We start from the raw sequence: 19,575 nt of genomic DNA on the forward strand, positions 1-19,575 counted from the left end.
GCGGTCCAGCGCATCGTGGACCGAGCGGGCTTCGGCACCTTCTGCCGAGGGCTCTCTAGGCTCTCCACATGCAGACCTCTCCTTGCCGCTCTGGCGGAGAGATGGTGGGACACCACTGATTCGTTCCACTTTTCTGCTGCGGGGGATATGACGATGACCCCTTATGACTTCTCGATGCTCACAGGCATCGGGGTAGGGGGTGATCCGATCCCCTTCGACACTGACATGGATGAGTGGACCGCCGCTCAGGTCCATCTACTGGGGGAGGCGCCACCGCTAGCTCGTCCAGGCTTCATCCGATATTCCTGGTTCGAGGCACAGTTCAGGGTCCAGCCCGCATTGGGGGAGGAGGTGCAGATGACCGAGGAGGACGTGGAGAGGTATGCCCGCGGCTTCCTCATGTTCCTGTTCGGGACTACTATCTTCGCCGACCGGGCGAACACCGTGCCTCTCTGCCTTCTCAGCGCACTGGTGGACGTCCGAGACATCTTGCACTACGACTGGGGCGGCGCTGCTCTGGCCACCCCGTACGGCTATATGAGCTCGGCTTCTCGCGGCAGCGGCCAGCTGCTCGGAGGTTACTGGCGGGCTTGGGAGGTACATTTCTTCTCCACTTTTCATTTCTATCTAGTACTTTCTGTACTCAGTACACTGCACACACTGTGGTCTGGTCTATACTTGCTGTATACTGTACACACGGCACACACATACATTCTGCTTTACACTGACTGTACACTGTTCACACTGTACACTGCACACAATACACTGCATAACACACGGCTCTGCCATTTCTGCTTTATTCTGTCGGTCATACTGACATCTGTTTTGCAGTTGTGGGTTTACGCCTACTTTCCTAGGCTTGCATCCGTACCAGTTGCGGAGCCTCCTCCGGCTGTCCCGTTCTCGATTCGCTTTGACGGGAGATGCACCCGGCGACCACGGGAGACGTTCGGCTTCTTCCGCCGATATTTCGACACCATCACCCCCGCGGAGGTATGCCTTACTTTCAGTTCATTTAGCTTCGCTTTCCAGCTGTATATTTCAATAACAGTAGATAACAAACTGTGTGTCACTTTCAGATCACATGGCGGCCATGGGCTTCGCTGCCGTCGGCGATGCGGGGTCGGTTCCCTGGTGCTGAGGAGACCTCGCGTTTCCGGATTCTGCTTGAGGGCCCGGTTTGTCGGGCTTGGTACCTGGGGGAGCGTTTTCTACGCCAGACCCGCGGGTTACCTGAGCAGATAGTCCCGGCTCACCCTCCTGCAGAGATGAGGGAGACCGAGGGGCTGACCCCTGAGCAGCTGGATGATTACTCCATCGGCTGGGAGGAGGCCGGCTTCCGAGGCACCGGCGACTATCAGGAGTACGTGCGGACGTACCTGATGCGACCTTTGAGCGGCCGTCGAGCAGAGGGGGCCAGGCCTGTAGCATCGGCGGCTGGGGCCGGAGCAGGAGTAGGGGCCGGATCTTCGAGGAGGGCCCGAGTCCGTGGCAGGGGCGGAGTGCGGGGTGGACGAGGAGCTGGGTGGCCTGCCCTACCCGCTGTGCTGACTTTCCAGGGGCAGGGTGGGGCGACCTATCAGATCCCCTTCGCCCCTCCACCGGCTGGGCATGAGTTCACTGACATCCCCGACCTTCCGCCGGTATGTATCACTGCACTTCGTACAGTTATTTCATTTCAGTTTACTTGATATTCCACAGAATACTAATGCATCTGATACCTTTGCAGGCTTCTTCTGAGTACACCCGTCAGTCGTTGGCGATGAATGCCTCGATGATGGGGATGCTCCAGCGGACATTTGACCTTCTAGCCGTCTACAGCATATCGGTATGTCCTTCTGACACTGGCCTCAAACCATTCATACACTGCTTCGCATAATTTGATGCACGGCACAACACCCGACATACTGATCTCGCAGCATCTGATACACTGCATACACTGCATTCTGCACTGTACTCTGTACTGATAAACTGCTCACGGCATTCATACACTGTATTCACACACTGCATTCTGCACTGATAAACTGCTCACGGCATTCATACACTGCATTCAACATTGCATTCTGCACTGATAAACTGTCTACAGTATACTGATGCATTTCACTTTTGTGCACTTTTTCAGCCTCCTTTCCAGATTCCCATGGCAGGAGGTGCTCCAGCTAGACCTGCTGTCCCTGCTCGGGGGAGAGACGAGGAGGGCAGGATATTTCCCCGCACTAGGGGTGGGCGTACTCACGTCGGGAGCAGCTCGCGAGCTCCAGCCCCGGACGATGATGACGACGAGGAGTCAGAGGCGGAGGCAGGGTCATCGGAGGAGGAGACCGGAGGCGATTCTAGCTCGGGCTCTGACGACGACGCTGATGATGCCCCTGGACCTTCGTCCAGGAAGAGGACTAGGACGGACTGACGGCCCTTGGAGTCGCTGGACATAGATGCAGATTTTTGCTACCTTTTCTTTCTTTCTTTGTACTTTTCTTTTCGGTTGGTAGATAGATTACCATGTACTGCCGCAGGCAGATTTTTGCTTCCAAAACTTGTACATTTGAAAAGCTAAGTAAATGAAACAGACTTTTTATCTAAAAAAGTGTTTACATTTACACATTTCATCCATTGCATCGCATCTCATCATGTTACACCTCAATGTAAATGAAATGATTGGTTATCTGAAAATTGAACACTTGCACTGTAATAATCAGATAACTAAACAGCCAATAGTAAGATAACCCAAGCAACCCACTGCCTGATTCTGGACACACAGCCCTTACTCTGTTGGGGATTAATCTGCACACAGCCCATAACACAGCATTCGATTCATTCTGCACACGGCAAATTCTCAAACAAGCAGCCCAATCTGACAGGACGGACCTCAAAGATGGAACCGGTTGGAGTCGAAATGCGTTCAAATGTAGAGAATGGCACAGCATTCTGAGCATAAGCGATTTTTGAAATCGAATGAGGGTTTTTCAAACCGGGATATCGAGCCTACAACTGAACACAGCGGGGCGGACTCAAACGAAGAGGTACACGACCTAAACACCACGAGACACGCTCGGGAGAGACTCAAAACAAAAGACGAGACCGTCAAATCAAAGAAACATGACACACAGACGCGTGAATGAAGATGGGAGACCTCGGACCACGAGGAGCCAGTTTCTCTGGGTATTGTTTCCCACCCTTTCTGATTTGTGATTCTCACATCACTCGGCTCTCAAGCTCGGATTTTCTCTCAAAACCCTTTTCCTCACTTTTCTCTCAACTTACACCTCTCTATTCTTCATTCTCTCATTTTTCATCCCTCCCCGGGGTGATTGATGGATAAATAGCAAGGTGTGGGTTCATGCCCGATGCCGTTAGCTCACAGCTATTCTTCCGGCAGGCAGAGTGCTCTTCTGGCAAGTACGTCGATGGCGGGGGAAAGACAGAACGCCTGGCTCAACTGTGCCCCTAGTTCATCATTTTAACCATTTTTTGTTTTTGCCTTCTACTAAAACGGTTTTGATCAAAACGAGAGTTGGATTAACGTACTTGTTCGATTTTTGATTTGAAAAGCATGCAAGTCAGGCAGCAAGCACTGAAAATTTTCCTTTTTGGGTCCAAGACAATGGTCCAGTTTTGGAAAATGAGATAGTTTTCGAGAAAATAGTCAACCTCAGTAAAAATTTTCAAAAACTATTTTTCAAACAGCTGATGCTTAACAAGCATGAAACTTACCCTTCGAGATGCGCAACCTCGGATCGGGGGCAATGGAAAATTGTCCCTGGTTTGAAGGAGGGTGGGAGGCAACGGAAAATTGCCCCTAGTTTGAATGGCGGCTCACGGCGGCTAGTGGCAACGGAAAGTTGCCCCTTGTTTGGGATGGTGCCGCAGCAATCCGCAGACAGTCTTCATCGGCGGTGGTCGAGCTCTTGGACACAGAGATGACGAAGACGGTTACAACAAATATATGGACACAGTCACCTTGAAGAGTGTTGGCCACTGGACTTTGAAGTGAAATTGAAACCATTGCATGGACTGAGACGCTTATGAAAGCGTTGGGGGCTGGACTTCATGATGAAGTTGCCTACGTATCCCATACATGGGAATCAAGCCTTACGTAGTTCCGGCTAAGGTCCACTCGGGTATTTTAACCTTCACTTTGTTTGGCTCTCACTTTTGCCAAGGCGCCCAATGCGGGTTTTCGACCTTGCGAGCTTCTTTTCATTTTCTTTTGTTCGTTTCTTTTTCTTTTCTTGCTTTTTTTTTCTTTTTTTCTTTTTTAATCTTTCTTTTTGTATTTTTCTCTTTTTTTGTATTTTTCTCTTGCTCTAACTTTTGCCTGGGTCGCCCTTCCGGGTTTTCGGCCCAGCGAGCCTCTCAAAGGGTAAAAGTGTAGCAAGTCCATGCCAAATGGTTTTTTTGAAATTGAAGCCTCTCTGTGTCTAGGAGAACGGCTGTTGCACTGATTTGCAGAAGAATCCATCAGGGTTACTCTACGAGCTTCTTCCGGCGAGGTCTACTCCTTCTGATTCGGCTTTGGTGCCTCCTGCTCGAGGGCTGTTTCGAAACCGGCCACACGGGCCTCCATGGCGTTTGTCCGTTGAACTTTCTGAACATTCTGAACGGGTTCAAATTCGGAAAACAAATAGGTTGAATCTTGAGGCTGAGAGCGATCCTAGGCTGCGCAATCTCAAGAGCGATTCCACACAGGTCTTCGCAGGGCTGCGTAAAACATTTGCTTTTGAAAGTTTTTAAGAAAGCGACAAATCGCTCGTGCCGAAGACAGTGTGGAACCAATCTGGATCAGGCCAGGGTCCTTCTCAGTACTTACGCCGACAAGCATGATTTCATTCATAAAAAGGCTTAGCACGCCTCTCTTTCTCTCAAAATGATCAAAATTTTACAAAACCCGAGGAATTCCTTCCTCTTCGTTTTCATCACCGCAGTGTTCAAAAAGTTTGTTTTTTGGAAAACTTAGGTTAATGCAATGAGTTTGGCACACAGGAGAGCAGGCGAGATGTACTGTCAGCCCGATCAAATTCTCTGGCACTTATGCTGAAAGCAAGCATAACGTTTGAGATAGCAGCAGCTGTTTCATTCGGATTTGTTGGTGCAACTGGCCCCTCGGCAGAAACAGACTCAAAACAAAAAAAAAACAGATAATAATTACAAAACAAAATGGTGTTCGGGACAACAACCCCAGAATCACCTGGTATTATATACAACGGGGACTGACTCGATACAACCAGACAGACCCTTAAGCAAAAAAGACTGACTCAAGACAAAGAGACAGACTCAAAACAAAAGACTGACTCGACATCCAAGCCAGGATTTACAAAACTCGGTCTCACCGATGCTCAAAAATGCGTGCCAGACGCTTCATCCAAAAATGTACCAAATGTTGCCCGCAGGCGGTTCACTTTACATACTCGCAGTATCTGAGCCCTCGAAATCCAACAACTGAGTGGTGACGGGCTTGCCTGAGGTGGGTGGTAGGATAACCTTGTTATCAATCAAATCCTGCACTTCATGACGAAGGCGGGAACATCCATCGGTACTGTGACCGGACTGTTGATGGTACGCGCAGTACAAGGTAGCATCATGAGTGGCGGGGAGATTCTTCGGGAGTGGCCGGGACTCCAAAGGCTTAAGATGCCCATTCTTTGCCAATATCAGCAATGCCCTAGACAAAGGCATGTGGAGGTCGTGAAAGACCCTGCGTCCTCGGGGCAGGTACTTTGCAGTTTGAGGATTCTTGCCAGATGCGCTGGCGAAAGGATCAGCTGGCGCTGCCTTGGCTTTTTGAACCTTTCCCGGTGCAGGGTTGGGAGCTACTGGAATTGTCTGGGCATGACGGGGCCCATCCCGGTTTTCTGTCTGGCTTGAGCTGCCTTTGATCGGAGCGGGGAAAGCATCATCTACAGCTTTGGTCACTATTGCAGATGTTTGTTGCTTGTTCATCCCTCTGGCCTTCAAAGCCTCGACTGCCCACAGCAGTTGCTCAATAGGGTCGGCGTCTACCTTTGCCTTGTCCTTTCCCCTAGCCTCAGCCTGATCGAGGGTCTGGGTTGGTGTTGGCGTGTCGTGGCTATAGCCGGAAGCCACCTCTGGCTGGCTGAGCTCTATCACAATCCGCCCCAGTAGCGGGGGCTCCTGTGGTACAAAATTCCCGGCGTACGGCGCCGCTGGCGGTGAAGCCGACATTCCATAGGCGAGGTCTGCCACAGACCTTTGGAGATCGCCTATCATCCCCATCAATTCGAAGGTGGTGGGCTCACGAGCCTGGTATAACTGGGGAGCCCAAACCGGGTGCACAACGGGCATCCTGGGCGGGTGTGACATACTGATATTGGCCTCACTCTGCGGAGTGGTTCCCTGCTCTGGTGCGGCTGTCATAACCACAATTTCTTCTGAACTTTGTACCGCCATAAATCTTGCCTCAGCAAAGGGGAGACACTGGCTGTTCTGTATCAACTCTGCCACTCTCTGAACTGAAAGGAAAAAACAGACAGCATTTCAGCCCAAACTGATCAAACACGGGTGTAGCCACACAACTGTACCCTTCTACTGATCACTGTTCCCAGAAATTACTGTTCCCGAAAACTGAACCGATACCCGCGGATAACTGATTCTCACAACTGATACTGATACTTGGTATCTTCAGGTTTGATCCTCAAACTTGCAAACTGATACGTACTTCCCTGTAGAAATACATTCTAGAAGCACATAGCAAGTAAAGAGAAGAAAACACCCCTATATTGGGGTAGGGTTTCCCTGTCCTATTTTGTCAGGAGCTAGGGTTTCACTGCGCACACAGCGGTTTCAAACAACTTAGCATCGGGTAAGCAACCTGTCCTACTTTGGAATGGTCACTACGGATTCCGAATATGCACTAGGTCGAATGGTCAAAATGGGTGCCCCGGTAAAACCGGGGTTTGTGTTCCCATGCTGTCAGAGCCCATAGCCGGTCAGCCTTATGGACATGCCTTGACAAGACAAGCCTCCGGCAAACCGTTCAGGAATGGCAGATGGCAAACACTGTGTTCCTAGGCGCACCAATGCACATGCAATGCAAAGAAACACATAAATGAAGTCAAAATGGGATATCACGAGTTCGAGTCAAGCTCTCTAAAATCCCCAGCAGAGTCGCCAGAAACTGTAACAGCGCCCACGTGGGACCTCGTGCTACAGTTCGGACTCGATTTGTGTCACGGTTCTTAATCTGAACCAAAGAGTCCAAATCTGGCAAATCGTTTTGAGAAACAGATTTTTGAAAAAGTAGTGCCAAACATGGACTGCTTTGCCAGATACAGAGTCGCCACCTAAATATTTTTAAAATGGGAAAATTTAGGAAACCCTGACTCGGTGCCGAAGGCCACATGTCCGTCATCACCGGAGTTGTCTCGGCTCGGTAGCTTGGGTACGATCGGGGAAGGTCAGCTATGAGCACCCCCTTTCGCCCGGTCCGAAGACCGGCCTCTACTAACCGTGATATCCAATTTTGAAAACGTTATGTGTTCTTATTCCAATTATTAGCCTAGAATTACTATGTTATGCGCACAGCAAACAAGTATAGACTAGATTGCCTAATTTGGAAAGAAACATTGCATATCCGTTTGTTTTGAAAATGCTTTAAATTTTGCTACTCGCAAGTAGGCTAAAACACGGATTTCAATGAGTTTTTCCAACTCAAACAATCCAACCTTCACCCACAGGCATTCAAAACAGTTTAACACATAAGCATCTAGCCACATGTTAAGCATGCTGTTATGGCAACATTCACACTCATGCGATATGCTAAAGCGGAAATACTTACATAGTACTCCGTGCCAAAACAAAGAACTTGTTAGCACACATGCATGATCCAAGTCCATGTGAAGTGCCTAATGCATCGCATACAAAATGTTGCTAGAATAGGCTCGGCTATCCTAAACATGTCATGTGAAAATGCACAGTTATCACATATTCAGTTTGGAATTGAAGCATTGATGCAATTAGCGTGATGTGCCGAGCCTAATGCATGCAATACAAATGCATGGATGCACACATGCATAGCATAAGGTATGCTAAATTAGACGTGCCCTAATACTAACCATCAAAGCAGGTAAGTAAAAGGGAAGAAAGAAGTGGGGATTGGAAGACATTCACACCACCCACACACACTTATTACAGATTTGCCCTCGCTCGGAGGGACCAAATAAATATTACAAATTAATTAACTACGCAAGCTAATTAAATATTACAAATTAATTAATTAACAAATTAACTAGTTAATTAAAGCAGGAAAACGCCTTGGGAAGCGTGCCACCATGCGCAAGCTGCCTCTGTTTTCCTTCCTTTCCTCCTCTGGAGGCTGTCAAAGCCTCAGGACTGCATCCTTGGACAGAGGGGATCATCACCGGCTGAATGAAACTTCCACCGGCAGTGTAGTATGGCCATCGGCACAAAATAGGGTCTGTCGGCAGAGAAAATTGTGCCGGTCGGCACATTACACTGCCGGTCGGCAGAGTATTCCTGCAGAACCTGCAACTCACAGCAACAAAGGGCAAAACAAGGCATGGCAGCATATTTCAAGGCATGTATGCATCAACCATGTCTCTTATCATTGTGATGACTCAAAGGGACATGTGCCTCGGTTCTCGGACCACCAATCACGCATTTCCATGCATGATGGCCCAAGGAACCAAGTATGCAACTTTGATTTCAAATGCATGCAAACCAATCAAACAAATTAGGCCCAATTCCTATCACCAATTCAAGGAACAAGGCATGCATGCAAAATGCAATGCAACCTAGGCATACAAGCTAGGAATGCGACATGACATGGCAAGGCATTTATGCAATCATGCAAGCATACATATGGCAATGCAAATGGATGGCAAGATGGACTTATACATGAATTAGGCAGCTCTAAAATAGGCCTAAAACAGTAGCCATTGTGCTAAAAGGTGAGGGCTAAATGGCATGCACACACACATGCACATAAGGACCAACACTTAAGCATAAATCAAACAACATTCAAGCACACTTGAAAGGAGGGATCATGGACTAATTAGCATGCAACATGAGCCCTAAAATTATGTTATAAAATGATGCCAAATCAAGTTATAAATCAAGCCAAAACATGCAAAGAGTAGTCCAAGTGTTCAAGGCAAATCAATAATGCATTGAACTACACTTATCATGACCAAACATGGCATGCATTAAACAACTAAAAACAGATTTTTAGCATGTTAAAACAAGGCCAAAAGACTCCTTAGATGGCATCTAAATGGCCCAAATACAAAGGCATACACCATGGCCAAAACATGGAGCATTGCAACACATGCTTTCAAAGCATTAATGAGACATGCAAGGCAATCAAACAAGCATGGAAATGGGACTGAAATAGCATCTAGAATGATCCCAAATCACCAAAACAATGCAAAGATGGCATGCTACACATGCACATACTCAAGGCCAACAAGCCCAAATACAAAGGAGCTATATAATGCATGCTAAAATCAACCCAAATACTTATGGACAGACCTAGAACATGGCAAAATAAGCACATAAACTTCACAAATACAAGCCTAAAACATGCTCCAACAAAGGCTAACAACCTAGAACATGTTAAGGCATAAACAAGGCATTACATGGCAACTATGCTAAACATGCATGGAGTTCCAAAACCAACTTGAAATCATGTTATATCATGGATATATAAGCATGAAAAACAAACCAAATATGCTCAACACACACTCAAGCATTGGCTTCCTTAAGAGGCCAAAATATGCCCTTTTCAAGGACAACAAGGAGAGGGGGTGGCCCTCTCCTTCTTGGGACTTCAAAGCATCATCTTCACCACTGAAATCCCTCAAGATTTCAGTGGTGAAGAGACCTCAACACCAAAATCCCGGAGCTAGCACAAAATGGCTCAAAATGAGGCCTTTTGAGGCCTAAGGGTGGTCAACACCCCTCAAACAACAAAACACTCTTAATAAACAATAAAGAGGGCTTAAAAATAGAACTTTTTTATGTTATACAATAATCACAAAAACAGTTCTAAGATAGGTATAAAATTGATGCAAAAAAGGGGGAAAAATGGACTAGTTTCTCACCCTTGATGCCTTCTTCAACAAAGATGCTCCAATGGCCTCCTTGAGCTTGAATCCAAGACCAAAACTTCAAAACACACTCTTTAGAACCTCAGCTCCTAGAGGAAGGTGAAACACTAGGTGTTTGTGTGCAATAGTGAGACACAAAACACCTAGTGTGCAAAATGAGAGGGAAAGAGAGATAGGTGAGTGTATCTAACCCTAACCCTAGAAAACCAGAGCTCTCCTCTGTATTTTCCTCCCTCAAAAATGTCTAAAGCCTCTCCCTTGCCTTAGAGAGAGTTCCTCTCTATAAGCCTCTTGTAAAGCTTACAAGACAAGCTTTGCAAGAGGGAGATCCCTCCATACACGTGTATGGAGGGGAGCAAAAGTTATACAGCTGTCCTAAAATATCTACAAAAGCAGATGAACAGCAATCGGCCGGCAAAAAATTCCATCTTGGCCAAACAAAGTGCCGACCGGCACAAAAAAGTGCTGACCGGCAACAAATAGTGCCGACCGGCAAACTAAATTGCCGGTGGCAGCAAAAACCAGCCGGTGGCATCTAGCCACTGCCGGTGATGGGTGGGGATGGTCTACAAGCCCCACCCTGCCTCTCAAAGGCAAGATGCAAGTGTTTGGTGCAAAACCAGACACTAAACGGTCGAGTTCGGGGATCCTGAGGCGGGGCGCGCGAGCCGAGACCTCCGGGAACTCCAAACGAACACAAACATGGATAATCACCGAGTGTTCAAACGGTGACGTCCAAGTCTTGAGGACGGTCAAAAATGGGGTGTCTACACAAACGTTTCTTACTGAAGAGCCAGTTGAGAAAGATCCTTCGAAGGGATCAGTTAGCAATGAAATACCAGAATGCATCATGCAGGATGTTTCTGAGGAAGTCAACCAAAGTAACCAAGAGGGGGAGCAAGTACAGCCAGCCATCCAGTTTGGCTCGTTTCCCCCAGTATCAGTGAACATGGTACACATACTACCACAGGAATTCCAAGCTGGAGATGAAAATCAAGAAGGGCAGGAAGCTGATCTAGTTCAGATCTCTAGTGAAGACTCGCAAGCAAGCATGGTGCAAGATAATTTCAAAATGGTTACCCCGATGGAAGATGAATACGAAAGTGAGGAAGTGGTAAGCATCAATCTATCGTATCCATTTGAGTACCCCTCAGATTCGATGACGCAGCACGTCAGGCCTTTGTACATCAAGGCTTTCTTTGATGGGATACAGCTGAACCGAGTCCTGATAGACAATGGGGCAGCAGTAAACCTACTCCCGAAATCTTCTTTGAAGAAACTAGGAAAAAAGAATCCCAGGTTAATACCAACCAGCACAACCATTGCTGGTTTTGCTGGAGATAAGCAAATTGCTTAGGGGATTCTACCCATTAATTTAAGTGTGGGAACCAGGGATTGTATGACAGCATTCTTCGTAATCGACAGTAATGCTAAATACAATGCTTTGCTTGGAAGGGATTGGATCCACACTGACAAATGTGTGCCTTCTTCTTTACATCAGAAAATCATGATGGCTTTAGACAATGGAGAGACAGAGGAAATTGATGCAGATCCTCAACCCTTCATAGCCTGTGCAGACTTTGCGGAGGCTAAGTTGTATATTGAGGGAGTGACACCTCTCAGTATACTGATGAAAGATGACAGTTCAGCCGAAGTGACGGCTGATGAGGAGGTGACACACCTGAAGCACTTAGTCCAAAAAAGTGCTGATGAAGAGGTTGTCCTTAGAGATGACAATGATGCCTGGTTATAGGCAAAGAGAGGAACCACAAGAAGCCAAGTCCTTGGCTTTGATTAAATTTTCAGCATTGGACATAAAAGCAATAGTCCAGAAAGTTCAGGAGCAAGAGAGAGAGGCCATAATAATTGGCTGCAAACAGCAGAAGCAACAGGCTAGAGTCTTGACTCTTGGTAAGTACTGTGCCTTGGACATTGAAACAAAAGTCCAGGAGATACAGGAAGAAGAAGCCTTGTGGACAGATTTTGTCTATGAGGAGGAAGGCAGAGATATTGAATTAAAGAACCTAGGGGCAGAACCAAGCTTGAAGATCACTTCAAAGGTGGAAGAAACCAGAGGGAGTTCTCATGCACAAGACCCTTTAGAAGAAGTAAATCTAGGGGAAGGTTCTGTACAACAGCCCACTTATGTAAGTGCTTGTTTAAATGCTCTGGACAGAAACCAGCTATTGGTTGTTCTGAAAAAATACAAAGATTGCTTTGCATGGTCTTATAATGAACTACCAGGATTGGATAGGTCATTAGTGGAACATAGGCTCCCCATGAAGCCTAATTTCAAGCCTTACAAGCAGAAACCAAGGAGGATGAGTCTAGAAGTAATTCAGAAGGTCAAGGAAGAGATCCTTAGACTCCTCAAGGCAGGTTTTATTAGAACAGCCAGGTATGTTGAGTGGCTATCTAATATTGTGCTTGTAGTCAAGAAGAATGGCAAAATGAGGGTATGTATCCATTTCAGAAATTTAAATCTGGCAACTCCCAAAGATGAGTACCGTATGCCTATAGTGGACTTGCTGGTGGACAGTTCAGCAGGTCACCAAGTCTTGTCAATGATGGATGGGCATTCCGGCTACAACCAAATCTGCATTGCAGAGGAAGATATCCACAAGACAGCATTCAGATGTCCTGGGAATATTGGCACCTTTGAATGGGTTAAAATGCCATTTGGTCTAAAGAATGCTGGAGCTACATACCAAAGAGCCATGAACACTATCTTTCATGATCTTATTGGAGGATATCTGGAATGTTATATTGATGACATTGTGGTTAAATCCCAATCCATGGAAGAACACCTGTTTCACTTAGAAGCAGCTTTTGAAAGGATGAGGAAGTTCAAGTTAAAGCTCAATCCTCTTAAATGTGCTTTTGGTGTATCATCTGGAAATTTCTTGGGCTATGTTGTTCACAAGAAAGGAATACAGATTGATCAGAATAAAGCCAAAGCAATCATTGAAGCCAAACCCCCGTCAAGTAAGAAAGAATTACAAAGGTTCCTTGGGCAGGTTAACTTTCTTCGAAGGTTCATTTCTAACACTGCAGGGAAAACTAAAGTATTTTCTTCCTTGTTAAGGCTGAAAGATGAAGAGGAATTTGTGTGGACAGCAGAGCATCAAATTGCTTTCGAAGGTATCAAGGCCTACTTGGCTAATCCTCCAGTGCTGATGCCACCAAAGGGGAACAAGCCCTTGAAGTTGTACATAGCTGCAGCAGAGGATTCATTGGGAGCTTTCTTAGCCCAAGACAATGAAGAAGGCAAGGAGCAAGCTATTTATTACCTTAGTAGGTTTTTAAATTCTTGTGAATGTAAATATTCAGCTGTTGAAAAGCTGTGTCTTGCTTTGTATTTTGCTGCAATAAAATTAAGATATTATCTTTTGCCTACAACTGTCTTGGTAATTGCAACCACAGATTTGGTTAAATATATGTTATCTAGACCAATGTTGAGGGGAAGAATTGGCAAATGGATACTTGCCTTATCAGAATTTCATCTAGAATATGTCCCTCAAAGGGCAGTAAAAGGGCAGGTTTTAGCCAATTTCTTGGCAGATCATCCATCTCAAACAGAGAGCCAGGAGATAATGGAACTTGGTATGACCAGTGTTGAGCCATGGCAAATGTGGTTCGATGGGTCGAAAGCAAATGGGTTAATTGGAATTGGTATTGTAATCAAGTCTCCACAGGGAACAGAAACTACCCATGGTTTTAGAGTAGATGAAGCTACCTGTTCCAATAACCAGGCTGAATATGAAGCCTTAATTGCGGGATTAGAAATTCTTATTGGATTACAAGTACATGCAGTTGACATATTTGGAGATTCTCAATTGGTGGTTAACCAAGTGAAAGGAATTTTCAAGTGTCAAAGCATAAGTATCCTGCCATATTATGTTGTTGCATTACATTTGCTTTCTCAGTTTCAAATAGCAAATGTAACCCATGTTCCAAGATTCTTGAACAACAGAGCCAATGATGTGGCTCAAAAGGCTTCGAACTTCAAGAGAAGGGATAATACCCAACGGGACATAAGCCAAACAACATATCAGAAATTAATTCAACCTTTGAATAAAAGGAATGTGATCTTGGAAGTCAATCATAATGACTTACAAGAACAAGATTGGAGGCATCCAATAATGCAGTACTTGGCTGGTCCATCTTCGAAGGCCAGTAGAAAAGTTAAATTGCAGTCTGTGCAATATATGATATATGGTAATGCTCTCTACAAAAAAGGGGGAGATGGCTTATTGTTAGAATGTCTGGGCCCGAAAGAAGCATTAACAGCCATGGCTGAGGTTCATGAAGGCATCTGTGGTGCTCATCAACCTGGTGTTAAAATGAGATGGTTGCTTCGAAGGCATTCCTATTATTGGCCAACCATCCTTAAAGACTGCATAGAATATGCAAAGGGGTGTCAGGCATGTCAAAAGCATGGCACAATAAGTCACGTGCCCATAATTGACCTACATGCAGTAGTGAAGCCTTGGCCATTTAGAGGGTGGGCCATGGATATGATGGGAAAAATACACCCACCTTCTTCGAAGCATCATTGTTTCATTCTAGTGGCCACTAACTACTTCACTAAATGGGTCGAAGCTAAGCCATACAAGGCTGTAGACCAAACAGAAGTTATTGGTTTTATTAAAGATTTGATCCATAGATTTGGCATCCCGCAAACCATAACAGTTGATAATGGAACTGTGTTTGATGGGAAGATGGTGAAGGCTTTTGTGGCAGAATTTGGAATTAGCCTTGTTAATTCCACACCCTATTATGCACAAGCTAATGGTCAAGCTGAGTCATCCAACAAGTCTTTGAAAAAAGGAATACAAAAGGTTGTGGATGACAATCCCAGGGATTGGCATAACCTGTTATTGGATGTTCTGTGGGCATATAGAACCTCACCGAGGTCAAGCACAGGAGTCACTCCCTATGCCTTGGTGTATGGACATGATGCAGTCTTACCAGTAGAGATTAATGTTAAATCTTTGAGAGTAAGATGTCAAGATCAATTCAATCCTGAACAATACCATCAAAGTATGTGTTTAGAATTAGAAGGCATAGATGAAGCCAGAATTTTGGCATTAAATAGCATTCTTTTCCAAAAGAAGAAAGCAGCCATGAATTATAATAAGAAAGTCAAACACATTGGCTTTGATGAAGGTGATTTGGTATGGAAGACAATACTCCCAATTGGGATTAAAAGCCATAAGTTTGGCAAATGGTCACCTAATTGGGAGGGACCATACCAAATTCATAGGGTTCTGCTTTTGGAGCATACCATTTAAGAAATTTGAATGGTTATGTACATCCCAAAAAGATTACTGGCAGATATTTAAAACCTTATTTTCCAACCATTTGGGAAACACAAGGGATAGAGTAAACATCATATGCAAGCATCATATGCAAAAACACAAGCTTGCTCAAATGATATACCAAATATTGTGCTTTCATAAAGAATCAAGTACATTGTGCCACAAATTGGCCCAAAAATCATTACAATGCTTTAATTGTTTTTGTATAATAGCTTTTCTATTGCTAAGGGAAGGAAATAATTGGATAGCCACAGCCATGTCTTCTTTTCGATTAGCCAGCCCTTGATTGGTGATGTGCAGTTTCTTATCAGTTCAAACCAAGGCTTGGTTTATTGCGGCTAACTCCTCTTCGAGCTGAGCTTTTTTCTCCAGAAGTTGGACTCGAAAGTGGGAGGCAGAAGAGTGTTGTTCCTTCAGAGTTGATACTTCAGTATGCACTTGAGAAACAAAACTCTGGTCCTTATCCAGCTTATCATCCGCAGCCTTAGCAGCATGGCAAATGTTGAGATAAAAATCAATAGTAGCTGCAGCCTGAGATAGATGACTTGAGACACTCATTGCAGACTGTTCAGCAATGTTACAGCATTGAAGGAACCCATTCCTGATGATAGGCCTTTGTAGAGCCTCGAAGGGGATCCTTGAAAAGGAAGTCAACAGTTGCAAGCATGTGTCCAAATCTATTGAAGGTACAAAAGGCTTGTTGCTGGAGGAAGGAGAACTCTCGAAGATTTCCAATAGGGAGTCAGCCAAGGCTAATGGCTCAGCTTCAGCAGTAGAGGTGGGAGAGGTAGAAGGTATGTCAAAGAGACTAGCTAGTCTTCCCTCAAAAATGTCTACCTCATCCCTTGACATGAAGGGCATAGAGAGTGTTGTGGTGGAAGACGCAAGGGGCTGCATAGGGATGGGAGAAACGGATGGAGCATCTTTGGCAGCCTCTATGGTCTTGGCCACCAGCAAATCAAGAGAAGAAGGGCTGGAAGTGGGCATTGGTGATGAACCCCGAATTGAAGGGCTACCAGTATCTTTTGTGGGAGAAACAACTGCCATTGGGAATAGAGTAGCAGTTGGAACAAGGCTCGAAGGAAAAGTAGACTGAGGTAGGTCACGAGCCAAAAAAGGGAGGTATGGTTTTAATCCAAGAAAGAGAGAGGCAGGAATACTGGGACTTAAAGAAGGTACGCCAAATATAGGCTTTGGAAATGGTAGTGCGATTCGAACAACCCTGACACTCTGCATTTGATCAACCTCAACCGAAATTGAGGAAGGCCTCATTGGAAAGGTGAGTGCAGTAGTTGTCGCTGCAAAAGGAGGAAATGCAGAACAATGTTAAACTTCAATACCACAAGCTGACAAAAGTAAAGAATAGCAGAGGTATGAAAGAAATTACTTGTTCCAGAGGCGCTAGTACTGATGGGAGAACTGTGGAGAGAGTAATGTCCAGCAGTCTGCTGCCTTCTTACCATTTCCCCTTGTGTTGCATCGGCAGTAGCAGTTTCCTCTCTTAGCATTTGCTCTTGCCATCTTTTCTTGGCCCTCTCAAATACAACGATTGCCTTGGAATGTTCTTGTTCGACTGCCTTGGCAGCTGCTTTATGAGTAGAGTCCTCAACATGGTCAGTGACAGGAATAGTCATTCTCTTTCTCTTCTCCCTCGGCAGAGATACAACCAATTCTTTTCCAACCTCCCCTTCTTCAGATCGAGGTTCAGACTCTCCAGAGATAAGTTCTTTCTCCGCTATTATAATGATTGCCTCGCTAACAGGACTTTCAATGGCATCAGATGAAGATACAGCTACCTTTCGTCTCTTTGTTCTTTGTAAGGGCACTTCCTCCTCTAGCTCAACCTCTCTTTCTTCTTCAAGAGATTCAGGTACTTCAGGAGGAAGGACTAGTCTCCTTTTTGTTTTTTGTTGTTGTTTCTTCTTGAGAATAGCTAAAGTCTCGGCTCTCTTGGGGGACTCTCCTTGTGGAGACCCTACACCAAAAGCATGAGTATAAGGAAACCAACAAAAGATTCTGAAATAAAAGGGGAGGAGAAGAACTTGAAGATACTCACCCTTCTTCGAAGCAGCTCTAGTAACCCTGGCCGGAAGGGGTAAAGTGGCAGGAGTGGTGGTGACAACTTCAGGAGGGGGAGAAGTGTTCTGGGCTGTTGTTGACTTATCCTTCGAAGGCAATCCCAACCCCACCAACAAGTCATGAGGGTGTGCAGAGAGGCGCACTTCCATATTGGCTGTCCACCAGTTCTTAAACCTTTTTAAAACTGAGCCAAAAGGGCGAAAGGGGATAAATTGGAATTCACTCAATTCCTTCAGCAGTCTGAGTACTGCTGCCTCTGGCTTGGATTTGGGTATTCTCAAATCCCTGGCGGTGAGATGGACATTTGAAAGACTGCAAAGAGGAACAGGTATCCCTTGAGAGAGCCCAAATTACCTTGCAAATTGAGAAGGGCAGTATACCTCAGATATGCATTTATAGGCTCGAGGGTTCAGAGTGCCAATGAACAGCTCCCTTGGTAATAATATAGAGGCCCACATATCTTTGTGGGGAGAAGTGGAACATTCCTTATCAGCCAGAAAATATTGTAGCCAGGTTGGCCCTCTATTGGCTTCGAAAGGACAAAAGAAGGAAGCAGATTGAGAGATAGGAAGTTGGTAAAAGAAGGTAAAGTAATAAGCAAAGGAAGCAGGGTAAAGAGCAATCCTGGCATATTTTTCCCCGTAAGTACTAGGATCCTGAACAAGGAATCCTAAACACTTGGGATGTAGGTCAGTGAAATAAGCAAAGAGCCAGAGTTGGAGCACCCAGAGGGGACCTCCTTGGTTAGCATCGAGGGGTTTTTCGCAAAATTGGGAGCAGGCTCTGTAGACATGACCTAGAAGATAAGGAGCAAGAGCGATATGTTTCTTCAAGACGAGTGCCTTCGCAAGTGGAGCAAACTCAGGCATAATCCTCTGAGATGAGGTGCAAAAGAGGAATTTGCATAACTAGTATAATATGAAGGAGAAGAATTCTCTGTCCCGCACAGGACCTTCTCTCTTATTTTCAGCTTTTACGAAGTCACTATAAGAAGAGTTTAGGGCTGGAAGAGAAAATTTGACAGGAAGGTCTGGATAGTTGGGAGTAAAAGGAGAACCATGGGGTGAAAGCCCTAGGAGATGGCAAATATCAAGAACGGTGGGGGCCATCATACCACACCGAAACTGGAAGAAATTGAAAGCCATATTCCAAAAACATAAGGCAGCAGGAATCAAAAAGGGGTCTTCAGGAATAATGAACCTGGAAAGTCGAAGGGCATCGAGGATATAAAGCTCTTGCAGGTCATCTTCCCTCGCAGGCACCACTCTGTCATACCATTCCTCCCATTCAGTCCTCAATGTCGGCCAGCAACGGTGAGGATGATTTACCCTCCAACTTCTCCAATCAAGCCTTCCTTCGTAGAGAAGGAAATGGTCCTCCAAACGAGGGTACAGAGCTGGGAGTTGAGCGGGAGCTTCCCGGAAGATAGGACCTAGGACGTACTCCTGTTTGTTGCTGTGGCGAGGAACGAAAAGACGACCATCGATGTTACTTGATTCGCCAGATGTCAGCTTGCTGATTTCTTCATCGATACAATATTTCAAAGCCATGGTAGGGCTGATATGGTCGCCAGCAAGTACTTTTAGAGAAGAGGGATCCATTGGTAGTAAGAAAAAGAAGAGCAAAGAAGATCAGAAGAACCAGTAGAGAGAAGGGTTTGTAAAAGGCAAGAGATTTCGGAACACAAAACGAGAGGGTTTTAAAACCTTTGTGTCCGAAATTATACCCCGTAAGTCGTTAAGTACTAAAAGTACGAATGCGAGGAATTTCTTCCAAATTGATAGTTTTGGAGGGAAGAGCTTATTCCGGGGATTGGGGCCAGTTTCGAAATGAAATATTTGGCTTCGAAAACAAGATCTTGCCGTCAAAAAAAAAAAAAAAAAAAAAAAAAAAATCAAATATCAACGGCTTCGAAATACATAAGTCAGCTTCGAAGCCTAGTATATGCTTAAAGGTGCTGAATTGCTTGATTATGGGTCTGTTTAGGGGTTATAAATCAAAGTAACAACCTTCGGAGCAAACCCAAGCATTCTCTGAGTATGAGAAACGCTGTTCAGAGCATACTACATGCTTAAAAATGCCTGAATGCTCAA

At 45.4% G+C, this 19,575-nt stretch overlaps 1 protein-coding gene across 1 annotated transcript; it reads left to right on the forward strand.

The window, feature by feature from the left end:
* Positions 1-335: 335 nt before the first annotated feature.
* LOC145791640 (protein MAINTENANCE OF MERISTEMS-like) lies at positions 336-6,646 on the forward strand. Its single transcript, XM_082872027.1, has 5 exons — positions 336-597; positions 832-993; positions 1,080-1,643; positions 1,730-1,828; positions 6,641-6,646. Exons 1-5 carry the CDS (start codon positions 358-360, stop codon positions 6,644-6,646), a joined length of 1,071 nt encoding a protein of 356 aa, XP_082728153.1. The 5' UTR covers positions 336-357.
* Positions 6,647-19,575: the final 12,929 nt, after the last annotated feature.

This window comes from Camellia sinensis, chromosome 5, assembly GCF_055761805.1.
Source record: "Camellia sinensis isolate YWXY chromosome 5, ASM5576180v1, whole genome shotgun sequence".
NCBI classification, from domain to species: Eukaryota; Viridiplantae; Streptophyta; class Magnoliopsida; order Ericales; family Theaceae; genus Camellia; species Camellia sinensis.